Below are 17,497 nucleotides of genomic sequence, written 5' to 3'. Positions count from 1 at the left end.
CGCAGCCTAGGTGCAGAGGCAGGAGTGTCACGGGTTCAAGGCCAGGCTTCTGTTCGTCCTGACACTCAGAAAAACAATAAAGAAAAACAAACAAAAATGTGAGCTGGGAGGATTGTCAGGGTCACAGAGTGGAAAGGATTTCAAAAGATTCTGGCAAAAACTGCTAGCCAATTTATTTTTCTATTTCTTTAAATTTTTTTGTGAGTTCATCTTTCTCTTTCTTTTGGATTTTTTCATTTCCTCTGAGTAAAATAATAAAATGAGAATAAGATAGCACAAGCCTTAAGCTCTGATCCCCCACTTGCCAGCTCGTAAACCCACTTCCGGGCCAGCGAGCTCTTCCCAATCCCTGCTTCCCGCGGGAGGGGGCGAGATCAGGGCGGAGCACACAGAAGTAGGCGGGGCAGGCTGGACTTTTCCGGTGACGTGTACAGTCTGGGCGCTCTGACGTAAGGGACTTCCGCTCTGGCTCTCACTGTCGGAAACGCTCCGCGTCCGCCTCTCCGGGTCTCGCCTCCGTGTCCCTGAGCTCTGGCCTCTGCGTCGTCGACCGCCGCGGTGAGCGCGGGACAGGTCCCCGCGAGGCTGTGCGCCGTGGGTGGGCCGGGAGAGCGCGAGGGCCCCGCGGGCGGATGGCAGGACGCGAGCCGCGTGGGTCTCCCCGCCTCCCCGAGCCCGCCACCCAGTGCGGCTCTGCTCTCCCTGGAGTCCAGGCTTGAGCCGAAAGAATTTCCACGTCATTGGCAGAAACAAGATTAAAAAAAAAATTAGGTCTGAGATGTCTCAGTGGGTAGAGACCAGGCCACCGTGGTCGCTCATCTCATTCTGCCGCACGCCCCGGACTTTAAATTCTGACGGAAGGCCCGGGGCTTAGCCACGGCGATTAGCCACTAATTAGCTCTTAGGACTGCCGTGTGCATAGAATCGGGCATTGGAAGAAGGAAGAGAAGCCTGGTTTTCTATAGTGTAGCTTTTCTGAGTACTGAACACCAGTTTGGTAAGGCTCCATGTGTACTGGAAACATAGAAGCGGCTGGCTTCTTAAAAGTGCTGCCCACAGGCAGGAGCCACAGGCAGCGAAATAACCGTGGTCCTCAATGTAGTCAGAAAATGGGTTGCTTTGGCAGGCAGTGCTGGCCGACTGGGTTTATTTAGATTCTGTCTAACCGAGAGGGTACTGTCCAGTGCTGCGTGGTTGGCAGCAGGAGGGATGTGGCTATGTATCTCACAATGGTTATTTTAACTTGGCACAAAATGAGTGTTTTCGTCGTTTCTTATTAATGCTGCAGTCAGATTTTCTTTTCCTTGAATGAAGAGCAGACTAGTTTAAACTTCAGAGTGGAAAGCGCTTACTCTGGCTCTTAGGGTGAGTTTTTCGGTGCCTGCGCTGTTTTAGTTGTTTGGTAGTGCAAATGGGGCCTTAACTTAGAAGCCTTTGCCGGGAATGGTGTACGTGTGTGTAGTATTGCCTAAAGTCTTCGGACACGTTTAACTGAAAGTGGTAGAGGTGACGTTAAAATTGAGGGGTCGAGCCCACCATCTAAAAGGCGTATAAACGCTGTGTGGCTCCGAGAGTCACCGCGTTTCTTTTCTCTCGTTTAGAGGGGAAAATGCCGAAGAAGAAGACTGGAGCCAGGAAGAAGGCGGAGAACCGGCGAGAGCGGGAGAAGCAGCTCAGAGCATCGAGAAGCACCGTAGACTTAGCCAAGCACCCATGCAATGCCTCCATGGTAAGCGCCCTTTGAAAGAACGGCAGGTGGCTGGAAGGCGGCACTAGATAATATCGTATAGTAAGTCTGAGAAGTAACTGCAGTGTGCGAGTGTGTTCCATGCGTGGGAAACCTGCCAGAGGCATGGTCCCTGGTTTTGCTGAGTAACAATGATATTTTTTTTGGTATTTGCAAAGCCTGGCCTATCACCTCATACACTATGGACAATAGAGATATCGAAGGAGAATGGATCGATAATAGGAACTGAGTGAGAGAGGTTCCAGCTTTTCTGTAGTCTTTAACTTTGTCTTACTCATTGGGTTTCCTCATTTGTTCCTAGTGTTCTTCACTCATTGATTTCTCTGGCTTGAGCGCCTTGGTTTCTAGACATAGCCCATTTTCTTAAGTTGTTTTGCCTATGCTGAGCAGTTTTGAGACTGTGGCTCTTTTGAAATGCGTTATTTACAAGACTTAATTTAGCAAATACTTGTTATTTGTGGGAGCACATACTCTGCGTGGACGGGCGCAGCACTGGCGACTGATAGCTCGCCTCTTTCATAAGGTTGTAGCATTCCCTGGTGTCTTGGACTTGTTTGCTTATCAATGACAGGAACACAGTTCAGCCTTAGGGAACAGTAGTTTACTAGAGCAATAATTCCATGTAATGGGAAGAAGAGAGGGCGGGATAGATTGAGGGGCAGTGGGAAGGACAGAGGACGTGATAGACTGAGGGGCAGCGGGAAGGACAGAGGATGTGAGGGACTGAGGGACAGCTGGATCCTGGATTCTTTGCTTTGCTTCTTTTGCTCCTGCTTCTGAGGATTGTTGTCCTTTCTTTCTTCTTGGTTTCTGGTAGAGGGCATCTATCAATTTGTGGAGGTCACAGAAAGAAAGAATTCTCATAGGTTAGGTTGGAGCCCTTGTGTGTGTGTGTGTGTGTGTGTGTGTGTGTGTGTGTGTGTGTGTGTGTGAGGACTGATACTTATGGTGTACAGGGTCAGGCTTCGTGCTGCCAATATGGCAAGTGGGAACTGTATTGTAAATATCAGGCTCTTTTCAGAAAAGAAGGCGCTAAACAGACAAAACCAAGTGAATGGCATTCCTGAGTGCATGTAATGCGAGTGGATCTTGGTAACGGTTCAGTAAAGTTGCAGTTCCCTACTGTTCCTGTATTCACTACTCCGCAGGACTAAGTAGTAGTAGCTGAGCTTGTGGAAGGGAGCACAGCTGTCAGAGAAGATGTTTTACCAGGTGTTCAACCGTGAGGGATGAAAGGGAGAAGTGTTAGTGTCAGTGAAGGGGTGGAGGAAAGAGTGGGATGTTTGGGTAAAGACTGACTAATGGTGACTTGACTGAAGAGTGGACCGGGCTGGAGAACTTCGAAAGCCCTACTTCAGTGTCGATAGTTTGTGGTCTTTATTAATTTATGTCCTTCTGTATTTCTAGCATCTACTCAATGCAGGCAAATAGGATGTTTTTAGTTTTAATAGAAAATTGAGTAGGGACTTATATGTGTTTTCTGTACAGTATTTGGTTTCTTTAAAATAGCCCAAACCAAACCCAGTATGCTTAACTTTTTTGTAATATGGCTTCTCCCATTGTGGATCCCAGTGTAACGTTTTATGTATCTTTGCTAGTGGAGTGAGTATAAGAGCTGGCACACATGGCTGAGCTGGAACTGGGTGTCGAACCAACACTGTAATGTGGGAAAGAAAATAGTCTTTATGTCAGTAAATGTTCCTTCTCAGCCGGCAGACGTGTAATGATGTGCTCTGAATTTTACAGGAATGCGACAAGTGCCAGAGGTAAGTTTCTTTATCTCTTTTTCTTTCTGTTTGAAAGTGTCCTTGTATGCTCTTTGTTGTTTGGTATAACACGTGGGGAGGAAAGGGTTTGTTTATTCTTGCATCACTGAGGGAAGCCAGGGCAGGAGCTCAAGGCAGGAGCCTTGGGGCTGGAACTGTGGCAGAGCCCATGAAGAGATGCTGCTTTCTGGCCTCCACACTCACGCTCAGCTACCTTATTTAACCCAGGACTACCTGCCAGGGACGGCACTGCCTGGGGTAGGTCCTCCTCCATCAGTTCGCAGTTGAGAAAGTGCTCCACAGACCGGTCTGAAGGAGGCAGTCCCTCAGCCGGTGCCCCTCCTCTCAGACCTCTAGTTGTGTGGAGTTGACAGAAACTAACCAGCAGCAGAGCTATAAAGTGGTCTCTCCTTTATCTGAAATTGACCCTATTTAAAATTTTTGTTTTACATGACAAGGCGGCAGAAGAATAGAGCATTTTGCTATTTTTGTAATTCTGTTCAGAAGTTACCAATTTGTGCACAGTGTGGTAAGTATACAACTATGAAGGCATGTCTTTATCAAATGTTTGTCTGGCAGTTGTCAAGTATAGGTGGAGCTATTTCCCTAAAATAATTCAAAATAAAGCTAAGTGGTCTTTCCTAGAGGAGGAAGATTGGTGTTTCCTCGGTGGTCTTCACAGACTCTTGCTGTGCTAACATGTCTGATCAGAAAACATTTCTGTTGAGAGTCTTGCAGTCTTTGCCACGTTCCTCTCATCTGGGGGACATACACTATGTATTCATGAAGACTTGCCCTAGGGAGCCTAGTCACCTTTACTCGGGTTTACCCTCAGTGTTCTTTTTGAACAAATACCCTCTTAGGAGATGGTGGTGGTTTAGGTAGAGCAGTTTGGGGTGCCCATTGATACGTGCTGTGCAGAGTGCCAGGTTAGTGATCAGGGCTACACACAATATTTCTAGTATAGTTCTCGTTTTCCAAGAGGTCATTGGTTGAATTCTGCAGTTAGTGGAAAAGAGAAACTAGTTAAAATACACCTACCTGCCTTTGTTGTACCAAATGCAGATGAAGGCAGTGTGAGAAAAGAAAGTGTATGGAAGGGGAGCCTGTGTGGTCAGTGTCTCACAGAGCTGTGTGCCCATGCACTTCTATTGCAGACTCTCCTGCTTGTGTTAGACTCGAACAGTTGGTAGCTGCTGCCCTGTGTCCGATTTCTCTCTCTCCCAGTCCCTGTTATCTAACTTTGCTTCTCAGGAAACAAGATACCGGCACACTGAGCATCTTCTGCTTGTTTTGTGTTTCATCTGTAGTCTGGTGACCCAGTTAGTATGTTGTCACTAATCTTGACTTGCTGTCTGGTGAACAGATTCCTGGCAGGGTTGGGGTTGGTGTTTTGTAGATGAGCTTTCAGGCTGTTGTGATTTCTATATATGGATAAACTTAGGTAGAACAATTAGGGCCCTTGGTCATTTGATGTGTCTGTTGATAATATGTGGCAAGAAATTACTGGTAAGTCCAAGCCAGGCTGATTTTATTGTAATTTATGAATATAAAATTAATTTTAAAGCATGCTTTTTACAATGTTTTGATTCACTTGAAATTAATAAGATTTGAAACTGCCAAAATTATCATTAGATTACAGTGCATAACTTGAAACTTCTGATTTCATTACAAGAATGAATTATCATATTGCATATAAATTATTATATAACTATGATAGATTTTATGGATTAATAAATTTCTAATCTCAGAAGATTGGGAAAATAGACTGGTTTCACTTGGAATTTTTTAGAATACCATTTCCAGAGGCGCTTGGTCTAGATCAAAGCAGAATTAGTGAACAATTCTTGTCTGGACTAATAGTGCATATGTATATTTTTTAACCAGGAAAAACAAAGTGCATGATGAAGTCTTCAGACTGTGTCATCAAGCATGCTGGCGTCTACAGTACTGGCCTTGCTATGGTGGTAAGCTGCTTGTCGTGTCTTAGTGTAGGTTTCCGAGATAAAGCCATTTTAAGGCGTTTTAAAAACAATTTTTATTCCTTGAAAATTTCATACAACATATTTCCATCATATTGGCCTCTACCTTTTCCAAGGTCTATCCTCATCTTTCTACCCAACCAACTTTGTGATCTCATTTTTATTTTGACCCATTGAGTCCAATTTATGTTGCCCAAATACTTTTTGGTGTAAGACCTGCCGTGAAGCATGTTCAGCCTACCAGGGATCACATCCTTAAAGAAAACTGGCTTCCTTTCCCAGAAGCTATCAAATACCTGTAGCTTCTCACTATGGTGGGGCTTTCTGCTTACCTCGCACCTCCATGCAGGGGTCTCACTGACTTTGAGCTTCTCGCACAGGGTCTGTGCATGCTCACAGAAGTTGCTGTGGTGTCCTGTGTGCAGCTGCCCTGTTGTGTCTGGGTACACTTTGGTTTCCTCATTGGCCCTGATAATAGACGCAGGTACCAAGCACTGGAATAGGCCTTAAGTTCCAGCAGACATATTGTTTTTTCCCGAAACACTTGTGCCACTATCCTGCCAAGACAGTCACTGTTGTGCTAGAAAGATTTGCATCTGGGTGCTGTGCTTTCCTCCTCTAGTAAAAGGCGTAGCACCTTCTAGCTTGTGGAAGCCAGCCAGTTAGGAGGAAACTCATCTTTTCCTCCACTAAATGACAGTGGTTTCTTTGTAAGTTTAGTTGGTCATCCAACTGGGGGTACCATTGTACCTTTCTACAATGTTAAACAGATGTCACAAATTCCCCGAGTTGTAAGACTTTTACCAGCATTCAAGTCTTTTGGTTAAATAAGTTTCAAAGACCTTAAGGTTAATTTTTTTTTAAACATTAAATTTGACCAAAAGTACCTATTAGTTATACGTTATCTTTACTAGATAGGATTTTAGAAGGAATTTTAGTGCCATAAATAAAAATAGGTAGATTATGTATTTTGTTGTTGTTCACTAAAAGATATTTTAAATAGAGCTATGAATTTTGCTATATTCTACAGTGTGATTTATGCTTCATATCCAAATTACTCTGTGAGGAAAGTTATATTAGTTTTCTGTATATAGTTTATGGTAACTTCCCTAATCTGAATTTTCTCTGAGATAGCTTTGTTCTCTTAGGCGTGAGTCCTTTGCCTGCTCTTTCTTTCTGTGCTACCCTCCTTTGCCCCTCAGGTATGTGTGGGGCTGGGGGAAAGTTCTCTGCTTGAGAGTCTTCTGTATTACCTAGTTGAGAATTTCTTTTTTCTTGCTAGAATACTGTCTGATGAAGGAGAGATACATGTTCGGTTTTCTACATCTGATTTTCACAAGTCAGAATTGGTCCTCCTCCTCGCTGACCTTGTTCCTTTGCTTTTTTTTTTTTAACAGTCTTAGTGTTTGCAGAGGTCATGTGGTAGCTGTTCTAGAACTCTTGTTTCTTTGTTGCAGGGTGCAATATGTGACTTCTGTGAAGCTTGGGTTTGCCATGGAAGGAAGTGTCTTAGCACGCATGCCTGTGCCTGCCCACTCACGGATGCAGAATGTGTGGAGTGTGAGCGAGGGGTATGGGACCATGGTGAGTGATTAGGTGCAAACATTAAACCTAGTTAGGCTGTGTGTGATCTTTCTCCATATATATTCTTTCAAATCTTAGCTGCTGGTATAATTTTAGTAATTTAGTTAGAAAGAGATTGTACCAACAGTGTTAGTAAATGCTAGTACTTTTCACCCAAGCAGGTAGAGAGGGGAGTTTGGGTAAGGACAGGAAGCCTCTCTTGAGCCCGTGACTGTTCTGTAAGAGGGCAAGTTATTGTGGAGACCCACAGTTTAATGGTTCAGTTTGAAGGACATCGTCAGTTTTATTTTAGCTGTTGCCACAATTTTGATACTTTTCTAAAATTAGCTACCACATTTGACAGATTATATGTATAAGAATTTTTAAAGTCATTAAGTTTGCCATATTTACATTTGTGAGTTTTAATTTCACAGGAGGCAGAATATTCAGCTGTTCGTTTTGTCATAATTTTCTTTGTGAAGATGATCAATTTGAGCATCAAGCCAGCTGCCAAGTTTTAGAAGCAGAAACATTTAAATGTAAGTTGTTTTTTTTTTAGCTATTCTGAACCTAGGATTCTGAATAGTGTAAATGTGAGACTTAATTAAAAAGGAGTAAGTTCTCTTTATGTCACTGCTTCATTGTGTGTGTGTGTGTGTGTGTGTGTGTGTGTGTTTATAGGGAAAAATCTCCAAATATTAGCTCTGAATTTTTCTCTGGGGAATTTAGTGGTATATTGGCTGAGAAGTTCATTTCATTGCCTTGATCAGACATTATGTGCTAGCTGGCATTTTCACTTTTAGGTTCCCATGCCATCTTAGTTAGGGTTTATCGCTGTAAAGAGAAACCATGACCATGACAACTTCTATAGGAAAATATTTAATTGGAGCTGGCTTATAGTTCAAAGGTTCAGTCCATTATCTTCATGATGGGAAAAGGCATTGTGCAGGCAGACATGGTGCTGGAGAGGTAGCTGAGAGTCCTACATCTTGTCTAGGCAGCAATATGTGGTCTGTCTCACCTAGCATGACTCGAGCATTTATGAGACCTTAAAACCTACCCTCACAGTGACACACTCCTTCCAACAAGACCACACGTAATAGTGCTGTTCCCTTTGAGACCCATTTTCTTGGACCGCATATCCCAGCCCTCTCCTCCCCTTTGTCAGTGCCCTCAGTATGTGCCCCTCCTTGTGGATTTCCTGCAGGGGCTCAGGCTTCCTCCTGGGAGAGTTAACCTTATGTTTGGTTGGACATCTGAGATCTGAGTTTAATCTGTACCTCCAATTCTGCATTTTCCAGTTGAGAACCAATGTGACTGATTGGGGTAATAGTAATAGAATTAACTTTAAGGTAATTTCAAAAGGCTAATTGAAATGAGAGTGTGTGAAGTATTATTCTATACTGCCTGGTATTGACTGTCCCAGGGGAAAGACTTACATTCCCAGTCACTCACTTCACTGTGTGGTTCTTGTTCTGGGGGAGATGCTAATTCTATCTCTCGCCTACAGATTTTAGTTGCTAAGTTGCTTACTGTACCCTGTATATAAATTCAATATTCACATAGAAATTTTCACAGGAGTATTTCAAAATATGCTGCTTGTATGCCCCCTAGACTTCTGCATAGCGCACAGGGTAGAAATAGGATTGTTTGTGGAAGAAGCGTGGGTGCTGTGAGTGTTTATAGGGCTTGAACCCTGCAGGTCAGTGGCTGACAGGTTCAGCTATGACCTCATTGAGAAAGCACCGTGATTCAGTGACAGAAGTAATATATAAGGCCTGAGTAACTGACCGGACTATAAGATGCTCTTGTCTCTCACAGGTGTTTCCTGCAACCGGCTTGGCCAGCATTCGTGTCTCCGATGTAAGGTGTGCCTCCTTGCTGTTTCATTTAGACTTTGATTTGGGTCCTGGTACTCTTGCCCCAGGTCTTGGATTCTTATTAGTGCTAATATATGTGGATCTTAAAACTTGTGTGGCTTTTTTTTAAATTAATTAATTGACACTAGGTTTTGCTGTGTGGTCCAGGCTGGCCTTGAATTCACAATAATTCTTCAGCCTCCACCTCCTGAGTATTGAAGTTCCTGGCCTAAACTGCCATGTCAAGCTAATTCTTTTGGTTTTGAGATAGTGTTATGGAAGTCAATGACTTAAGTGGCTTTTGACTGGTCACTCTCTTCTTGTAGTTGCCTCTACAACATGTCCCCAGCGTCCAGTCCAGTGTTTTTTTTTTAGCCTTATGTTTGTAGAGAGCATTGTGACCAGAATATTGGGGCTGTGGGTTAAATTGTTCCTGTTTTTAGAAGAGTCTGGGAGGTGAAGATATCCATGTCTCTTTTGGCTTTCTCTGGCATTTCTGTTAGACAGAGATCACCAGATAACTTAATTATTTCAGAAACATTTCTTGCTTTTAACCTTTCTTGTCCGCATCCTGTCTTTCTTCTTTCTGCTCTTCTGGGTGCTACAGGATGGCTTTCTGTAGAGCTTTTAGTCTCTGTCTGTGCTGTTTCTGCTGCTTAGAACATGTCTGCACCGGCTCTCTTTACCCTGTTCACCTCGCGGTGTCTACTAAGATCCACATAAACCCTCTGCATTTCTCTCAGTACTTAGGCCTTGCCATTCTTTTTCTGCTCCTTAGGTGGGTGGTGGTGTCCTCTGAGATGAACAGACTACCCACCATTTCGTTGTCTAGGACCTCAGATATGAATAAGTAGATAACCACTTCCCCTGTCCTCTCTGTGTCTGCCTTGTTTAGGTCCTAGTGTAGGAGAGTCTTCTTTCTATGTGTTGCTTTCATTGGTTGAATAAAGAAAACTGCCTTGGCCTTGTGATAGGGCAAAACTTAGATAGGCAGGAAAAAAAGAACTGGATGCTGGGAGGAAAGAGGCAGGCATACATGCTGAATCTTTCCTGCTAAGTCACGACCTCGTGGTGACATAGAGATTATTAGAAATTGGTTGAATCAAGATGTGAGAGTTAGCCAATAAGAGGCTAGAACTAATGGGCCAGGCAGTGTTTAATTACTACAATTTCTGTGTGATTATTTCCGGTGTAAGCTAGCCGGGTGGAACGAAACAAAGGACCCACTCCCTCACACAACAAGGTCCTGTTTCTGAAGAGTCCTGACAAAATCAGCTTCCTTTAAGAAGTTCAAAGAGCATGTGACTGGTCCCAGTTCAACTCTTAATTCAGTCTCAGACAAAACTATGTTCAAATTTTCTTGCAGTATTGAATGGTGTCTTTTTTATATCTTTTAAATTAAACTTTGGCTTATTTCTGCTTCTCTTGTGTAGGCTTGTTTCTGTGATGAACATACAAGAAGCAAGGTGTTTAAGCAGGAAAAAGGGAAACAACCTCCTTGCCCAAAGTGTGGACATGAAACTCAGGAGACAAAGGATCTCAGCATGTCAAGTAAGGCTTCTCAGGATGCCAGTGGAGTGGTTGGCTTTCACTTAGCTTGTATTTATCATTTATTTTTTTTCTGAGTGCGTATGTGTGTGGTGTTGGTTGTGTGTTTCTAGACCAAAGATGAACTTTAGGTGCCATTCCTCTCGGAGGCCATTGAGACAGCTTCTCATTTGGACCCACCCGGCTTGACAGTCATTGACAGTTCCACGAGGCTGGCTGGCAGGAATCCCTTGGTGTCTGTCTCCATGGTGCTAGGGTTATTAGCATGTGCTACCACAGCTCACTTCTTAAGTGGATCCCGGGGATCTGAACTGTGTCCTGGCGTATGTGGCAAGCACGTTACCAGTTGTCTATTCCGCTCCTGCTGCTGTGGTGAAATACTATTCAGAAAAAGAGTTTGTTTTAGTTTGTAAGTTCATGTCAAAACAATGGCACTTGGAGCAGCTGCTCTCATGTGCACAGTCGGGGGAGTGGGGAATGCATGGTGGTGCTGAGCTTGCTTTCCCATTCTCAGTAGTCTAGGGTCCCTGCCCAGGGAATGGTCAACCTATAAGTAAGGTGGACCTTCTCACACAATTAACATAGTAAGATTCACCAGGCATGCTCAGAGGCCTCTCTTCCAGGTGATTCTAAATTCTGTCAGGTTGATAGGTAACTAGCAATCACATTGACTGAGCTGTTTCCCTGACTGGTGTGTGTGTGTGTGTGTGTGTGTGTGTGTGTGTGTGTGTGTAATATATCTTTTTGTTTGAAAGGATAAACATTGTCATAGCAAGTGGGATTTTATAGCCTTGGAAAATGTGTGGTACAGTTTTTCACTTTGATACAAGAAACATACTAATTACTGAGGTTTGGTGTTTGCCTTATTTATTTGTGATTGTGTTATGTTTGTGTATTTGTGACTTCTGTGAGAAAATTAGGAAAATCCTTCCCTTCTCACATAAGAGTAAACCCTAGTGTGACAGTACATCCCACGGCAGTGGGACGTGCGAGCATTGGCACTGATGGCTGACATGCATGTGGCTGTCTCTTGTAGCTCGTTCCTTGAAGTTTGGCCGGCAGACTGGAGGTGAGGAGGGAGATGGAGCTTCTGGGTATGACGCCTACTGGAAGAACCTGTCATCTGACAAGTGTGGAGATACTGGGTACCATGAGGAGGAGGAGGAAGAGGATGAAGCGGAGGAGGAGGAGGAAGAGGATGGGAAGGACTCGGATACCGAGTCATCAGAACTGTTCACTAGTTTGAACTTAGGAAGGACCTATGCCAGTGGCTATGCTCACTATGAGGAGCAGGAGAACTAGGAGCAGCTCCCACTGGCACTTGTGAGAAGAGCAGGCTGAATCATGAGGATGCTCAGACGTCCCCTCCCTTCGCCTTGTCCAAAAGGCTAGTCACACTAGGCTCAGGGTAGGTTCTGGATGTTTCTAGGAACTGATATTGGACTTGTAGTGTAGAAGAAATGAGTTAAATGTAAGGGAAACGGAGTATCATGGATCAGTACTGCTTTCAGTCACCTGGTAGGCTTTGCCAATTAGATACATATAAAATACACGATAAAGGAATAGAAAGGAAATAATATTTATTTGAAATTAAATTGCTGTTTTTATTAAAAGCACTGCTTATAAACTCATGTATCTGATTTTACACAGTGTAATGGGTAAAATTGGTGTATTTTTCCTTTTATTTCAGCCCATACAATGATAGTTATATTGTATTCTGAATTTTCACTGACTGTTTATGCTGTCTTAAGTAGTCACGTCTGTGTTAGCGGTGGACATGTTCACTGTTTTCTTACAATGAATGTCCTCACCAGTGCTTGTTAATGCCTCACTGACTGACAGACATCTAGCTGTTTTCATACATGTAATGCCAGGACTGGTGTTGCTGATTCCCCAGGGAATCCCATTTTTAAATAAATCTAGGATTATACTTGAAAACTTTCGATACTGAATTCTTGGTATGTTTTAGCAACTTATTTTGGAAAGCATTTAAGTATTTTTCTATAAACCGGTAAGGTTTTGACCTAATATTGGCACAAAAATCTGGGAATAATTACAAGACACAATTGGTGATAACTGGGGAACTGACGGTCCCTGGCACAGATGTCTGGTTCCTGCTTGCGTTAACAGTGACCTAGGCTTCTCTTCTGTTGCTGTGCTGAAATACTCTTAAAAAGCAACTCCAGAAGAAAGGGTTTATCCCAGAAGGATTCAGTCCTGTTATGGCAGGGAAGGTATGGTGTCAGGAACATAGATCAGCTTGTCAGGCCTCTTCAGCAGTAGGGAAGCAGAGAGAACAGGAAGTGGGATGGGACTGGAACACCAGGTCCACAGTCGTGTACGGAAGCTCCACCGCCTTCTGACATAGCACCCCAGCTGGGACCAAATTCAAACACACGAGTCTAGGGGTTTCACATGGAAACCACAGTCGTGGTAGAAGGGAGATTTTACTGGCCTGCTGAATTTTGGATATCTGGAGACAATCCCTGTCACTGTGTTTAGAGAAGTGTAAGAACAGCAGCGGCTACAAAAGTGCAGTAGGAGCTGTGTGTGGAAGCCAGAGGACCGCTGGTTTCATAGGAGAAAAGCTTTTCATGTCCTGCCAATCCAAAGGAATGTATCACACAACGTTGGGACACCCCAGGACACCTGAGCAATCCTGACAGGTGAGACCGAGGCATGTGGGTGCGTTTGAAGACTGGTCCTAATGCAGAGGCTTTCTCAGACAGCGTGCCCTTTAGTCTGTAGCTTAGGAGCTCAAGTAAAACAGGCTCACCAGAGAAAACATGGGAGCTGTAAAAGTTAGCATGCATTGCGAAGAGCCAGAGGAATGTGCTAGAGACAACTGTTGAGGAGGGTCAGGAAAGAAAACTAATGTCATGGCATCCCCTGCTGTAGGGCTCTTAGATTATCCAATAGAGTTATTTTGCTAGAGGATTTAACTCTATGATTAGGATCCTGGAAGATGGTCCAGATTCACCACCAGGATGGTGTCTACAAGCAAGGTAAAATTAGTAACCCGTTTGTGCAGGCTTTCTAGGTTGGTGGCAAAGGGAAAGGAACGTTGACAGGGCTGGCAAGATGGTATGCTGGGTAAAGATGCTTGCCACCAAGACTGATGCCCTGAATTCAGCCCCTCGGACCCACAAACGGTGAAAGGAGAGAACTGACTTCTGCAGGCTGTCTTCAGACCGCCAAATGCGTGTGTGGCATGTGCTCCTTCCCCCTGCCCTGCATACAAACTAAAATGTAATTAAAATATTTAGACAGTTTAGTGTAGTGAGTATGATGGAGTTGATGAGTTATTCAGCTAAAGTATCCCCCAGATAATCATGTTCCATGAGAAGGTTCATTGGACATCATTCAAAAAAACCAGAGACGTGTACAACATTTAGGAAGCTCTTTGTAGGCCAGTTTGTCTACTAGGGAGATGTAGGGCTCAGTGTCCCCATGATAAGTTAAGCAGAACGGTGTCTTAAGTGGTGTGCCCAGTTGCCAAAAGTCAAGTTATAGTATAATGACCGTCAAGGTGAGAATAGCCAAGGAGACATAACCTGCAGGGCTATGAAGGTTAGCACACAGTAGTTGAGTGGCCAGACAGATGGGCAAGTCAAGAAGACCATGTGTATCAATTGACAATTAAGTCTAAAATGATAGGAAGGCTGAGAGTTGGGCCCCAGTTATGTAGTGTGTGGGTCATCTCATGAACCAGAGCAAATCTGCAGTTGCTTCCTATCAAGTGTTTGGTCATGGTAATGATGATAAATAACCCACCACCCTAATAAAGTCCCTGAGGGTCTATATTTGCATCAGTTTTCTGGTAACGTTACTAATGAAGACAAGAGGATATGAAACCCTTTTGAGGCTTGGTATCTGTTAGACATAATAGTCTACGTCGACATCCAAAACTGCCCATTTCCATGAATGTGAAGGAGATTTTGAGACAGGTTTTCCCTATATCTTTGGAGCCTGTACTGGAACTAGCTCATGTAGACCAGGCTGGCCTCAAACTCACAGAGGTCTGCCTGCCTCTGCCTCCCGAATGCTGGGATTAAAGGCGTGCACTACTACTGCCTGGCTTAAATTTAGAATGCTTTTACTGGATTTGTAGAAGGCTGAAGAGAACCCCTAAAACTCACTACTGATTTCAGCCTGCTATGGTACAACTGACATCAATGACTTTGACCAGCAACTGCTGTGTTACTGCATCCAGATGTGCGGCCATTTGGTTGTTGTATTGGATTTCATCTTTGATGTGTATATATGTGGTGTATGCACGCACACACATGTATGTGTTTGTACTTGTTTTCTTCATGCGTGTGTGGAGCCCAGAAGTTAACTCTGAACATTGTTCCTTTTTGCTTTCCACCTTACTTTTGTGGTGACAAGGCCTCATAGTGAAGCTAGAGCTGGCCACTTTGGCTTGACTGGCCTGCCAGCGAGTTCTGGGGATCTGCAGGTTTGCAGCCTTCAGCACTGGGTTAGGGTGTGTAGAACCAGGCCCAGCTCTTTTGTGCGTGTTGGAGACTCAAAATCAGGGCCTCCTGTTTGCGTAGTAAGTAGGTTGCCTGCTGAGCCTCTAGCTTTGTGGACATCACTGAGAGCACTTTGCCCTCTCTGTCTCTGTCTGTCTGTCTATCTCCGTGTGTGTGTGTGTGTGTGTGTGTGTGTTTTACTTTACACAGTGTGATACAGCTCAGTTGCTTTTATGAGCCTTCACTGTCTTCTGGAATTATTACTGTTTTTTTTTTTTTATTTTGAATTGCAAGATAAAATGTATTTAGTGTTCAAGCTGATAAACTTTGACAAACTCACAAAGCTACCTTGACAGTCACTTTCAGAACTTTTTTCCTTTCTTCTCGTTTTATGCTTACTACAAATAAAGCTGCTGCGGACATCTGTGCCTCCTGCCCTCCAGAGTGGGAGGACCGGGTGGTGTAAGGCAACCATCAAGCCACAGTTCAAAGCCAGGTCAGTCATTTTACATTTCAAGGCCTTCTTGCTTTGCTCCTCAACATTTGTGTAATGTGTGCGCGCGTGTGCGCGCACACACACACATACACACACACACACACACACACACACACACACGTCCACTAATGTTGTATTATAGCTAATTGAGCCTTTGATGATTATAAAGTCTTTCATCTTAGTAATATTCTTTGCCTTGAAGTTTATCTTCTCTGCTATTATGGCCAGTCCCATTTTCTATTAGTTTGAGCTAATAGAAACTAGATTAGTTTTAATGTTTATTGTCTTTTGAAAATCTTTTACTGTTTCTTTTTGGTGCTCAGTGGTCAGGATTGAACCAGGACCTCATGCACACCCACCTAACTCCATCCCTAGCCCTCATCTTTGACTTTAACCTGTTGTATGTACATATTTAAAGAGAGCTTCTTGTATGCAGTACAATAGTTGGATGTTAAATTTTTTAACATTTATTTTTATGGGGTATTTGTGTGTGTGACTGTGTGTCTGTGTATATGTGTTTGCTTGTAAGTAGGCACACATTTATGAGGGTGCCTTCAGAGGCCAGGAGAAGCGTTAGATCCCCTAGAGCTCAACTACAGGTAGTTGTGAATTGTGCGATACGAATGCCAGGAACCAAACTCTGGTCCTCTGTTAAACGCCCCGAGTATTTTTACCCACTGAACCGTATCTCCTACCCTGGTCATTATATTGTTATTTGGTGGGAAAGAATCTAATTTTTGTTTAGGGCATTTAAGTCACTTTTAATATAATCATCATGTAGTTGGATTTATAGTGGCTCTAGTTTTCAGTTTATCGCATCTCTCCTGTGTTTCCCTGTGCTCTTTTTCTGATGAATTAGATCATAACAATTTTTGCACTTCGGTCTTCTCTCCTTTACTGACATAGCTGTGGTGGGCCGCTCGGCCTCACTGTCGCTTGCAGTCCTTGGAGGCTTTATCACCTGCTGCACAGGGGAGACTTAAGCTGAATTCTCTTCCCAGCCTATCCCTCCTGATCTGTGTATCGACATCGTACCTCTTATTTTACACGTAGAGGTCCTAGCTGGACATGATCCTCTTCTCCCTCCCACCTCAAGGTGTCATCTGGGTTCCATGTGATCCACCCTTGCTGGACTCTGGCCGCGGGATTTATTAAGGTTGGGGTAACTGCATGATTCAGCTTATTTATTGCTCAGCTCTTAGGGACTGGTGTCTCCTTTATTATTTACCATCTTAAAAGCTGTTGCTAAGCCGGGCGGTGGTGGCGCACGCTTTTAATCCCAGCACTCGGGAGGCAGAGGTAGGCGGATCTCTGTGAGTTCGAGACCAGCCTGGTCTACAGAGCTAGTTCCAGGAGAGGCTCCAAAGCCACAGAGAAACCCTGTCTCGAAAAAAAAAAAAAAATTAAAAGCTGTTGCTTCATCTCCTTTGTCCTGTTGTCGTCCTTGCCACTGAAGGGTAAATTTTGTCACTGCTGCTCCGTTCCATCATGGATATCACAACCCAGATACGTTTAATACAGATTAATTTTATTTTTGAAGAAATACAGTCTTTAATGAAGACTATTTCCCTATGGTATAAGACATTCAAACGAAAAAATAGGCAATGGTCAAGATAGAAAGCCAGCCTCCACCCCCTTGTCTACAAGGCCTATAATAGTTGAGCTTGCAAGGTTTCTGCCTTGGCTGCATCGGCCTGCAGGCGGAAGGTGGAAGCTAGGATCTGAGGTAAACTTTAGCATCATGGCCCCATAACCCTGTATAACCAAACTTCTGCTCAGGTCTCTTAAGGAAGAAGAAGGAAACAAGAATCCTGGCCTAGTTCCTTTCCTAGTACCAGAGAGTGTAAACTCCCAACAGTTGTAAAAATAGATTTTAAAAGGTCAACAAGGTGATGTCTAAATGTAATTGGTTATCAAATTTTGTGCTTAAAAGTAAGCAATGGTAAACAAAATCAGGAAAATAAAGTTGTAGCCCTGAACTGTATGCATGTAAAAAAGAAGCAAAAAAATATGTTTCCAGACCTACAGTTGGTATTGGGGATGGCCTACTGCTACAGTCTC

The 17,497-nt window shown here is 43.7% G+C and overlaps 1 protein-coding gene across 2 annotated transcripts; it reads left to right on the top strand.

The window, feature by feature from the left end:
- Positions 1 to 417: 417 nt before the first annotated feature.
- Positions 418 to 12,411, top strand: Znf330 (zinc finger protein 330). Of its 2 annotated transcripts, none has more exons than XM_041663453.1 (10): positions 418 to 558; positions 1,602 to 1,729; positions 3,494 to 3,513; positions 3,972 to 4,042; positions 5,401 to 5,480; positions 6,953 to 7,079; positions 7,493 to 7,597; positions 8,880 to 8,926; positions 10,351 to 10,468; positions 11,502 to 12,411. In XM_041663453.1, exons 2-10 carry the CDS (start codon positions 1,610 to 1,612, stop codon positions 11,765 to 11,767), a joined length of 954 nt encoding a protein of 317 aa, XP_041519387.1. In that variant the 5' UTR covers positions 418 to 558; positions 1,602 to 1,609; the 3' UTR covers positions 11,768 to 12,411. The 2 variants fall into 2 exon arrangements, with proteins under 2 accessions (XP_041519387.1, XP_041519388.1); XM_041663454.1 differs by lacking the exon at positions 418 to 558 and adding an exon at positions 1,012 to 1,365.
- The last annotated feature ends 5,086 nt before the right edge of the window (positions 12,412 to 17,497 follow it).

The sequence above is a fragment of the Microtus oregoni genome, unplaced genomic scaffold (assembly GCF_018167655.1).
Source record: "Microtus oregoni isolate MIOR12 unplaced genomic scaffold, Mior012 000014F_ref0000157, whole genome shotgun sequence".
Taxonomy (NCBI): domain Eukaryota; kingdom Metazoa; phylum Chordata; class Mammalia; order Rodentia; family Cricetidae; genus Microtus; species Microtus oregoni.
The sequence above is the reverse complement of the archived record's forward strand: the minus strand, read 5'-3'. Positions and strand labels throughout refer to the sequence as shown.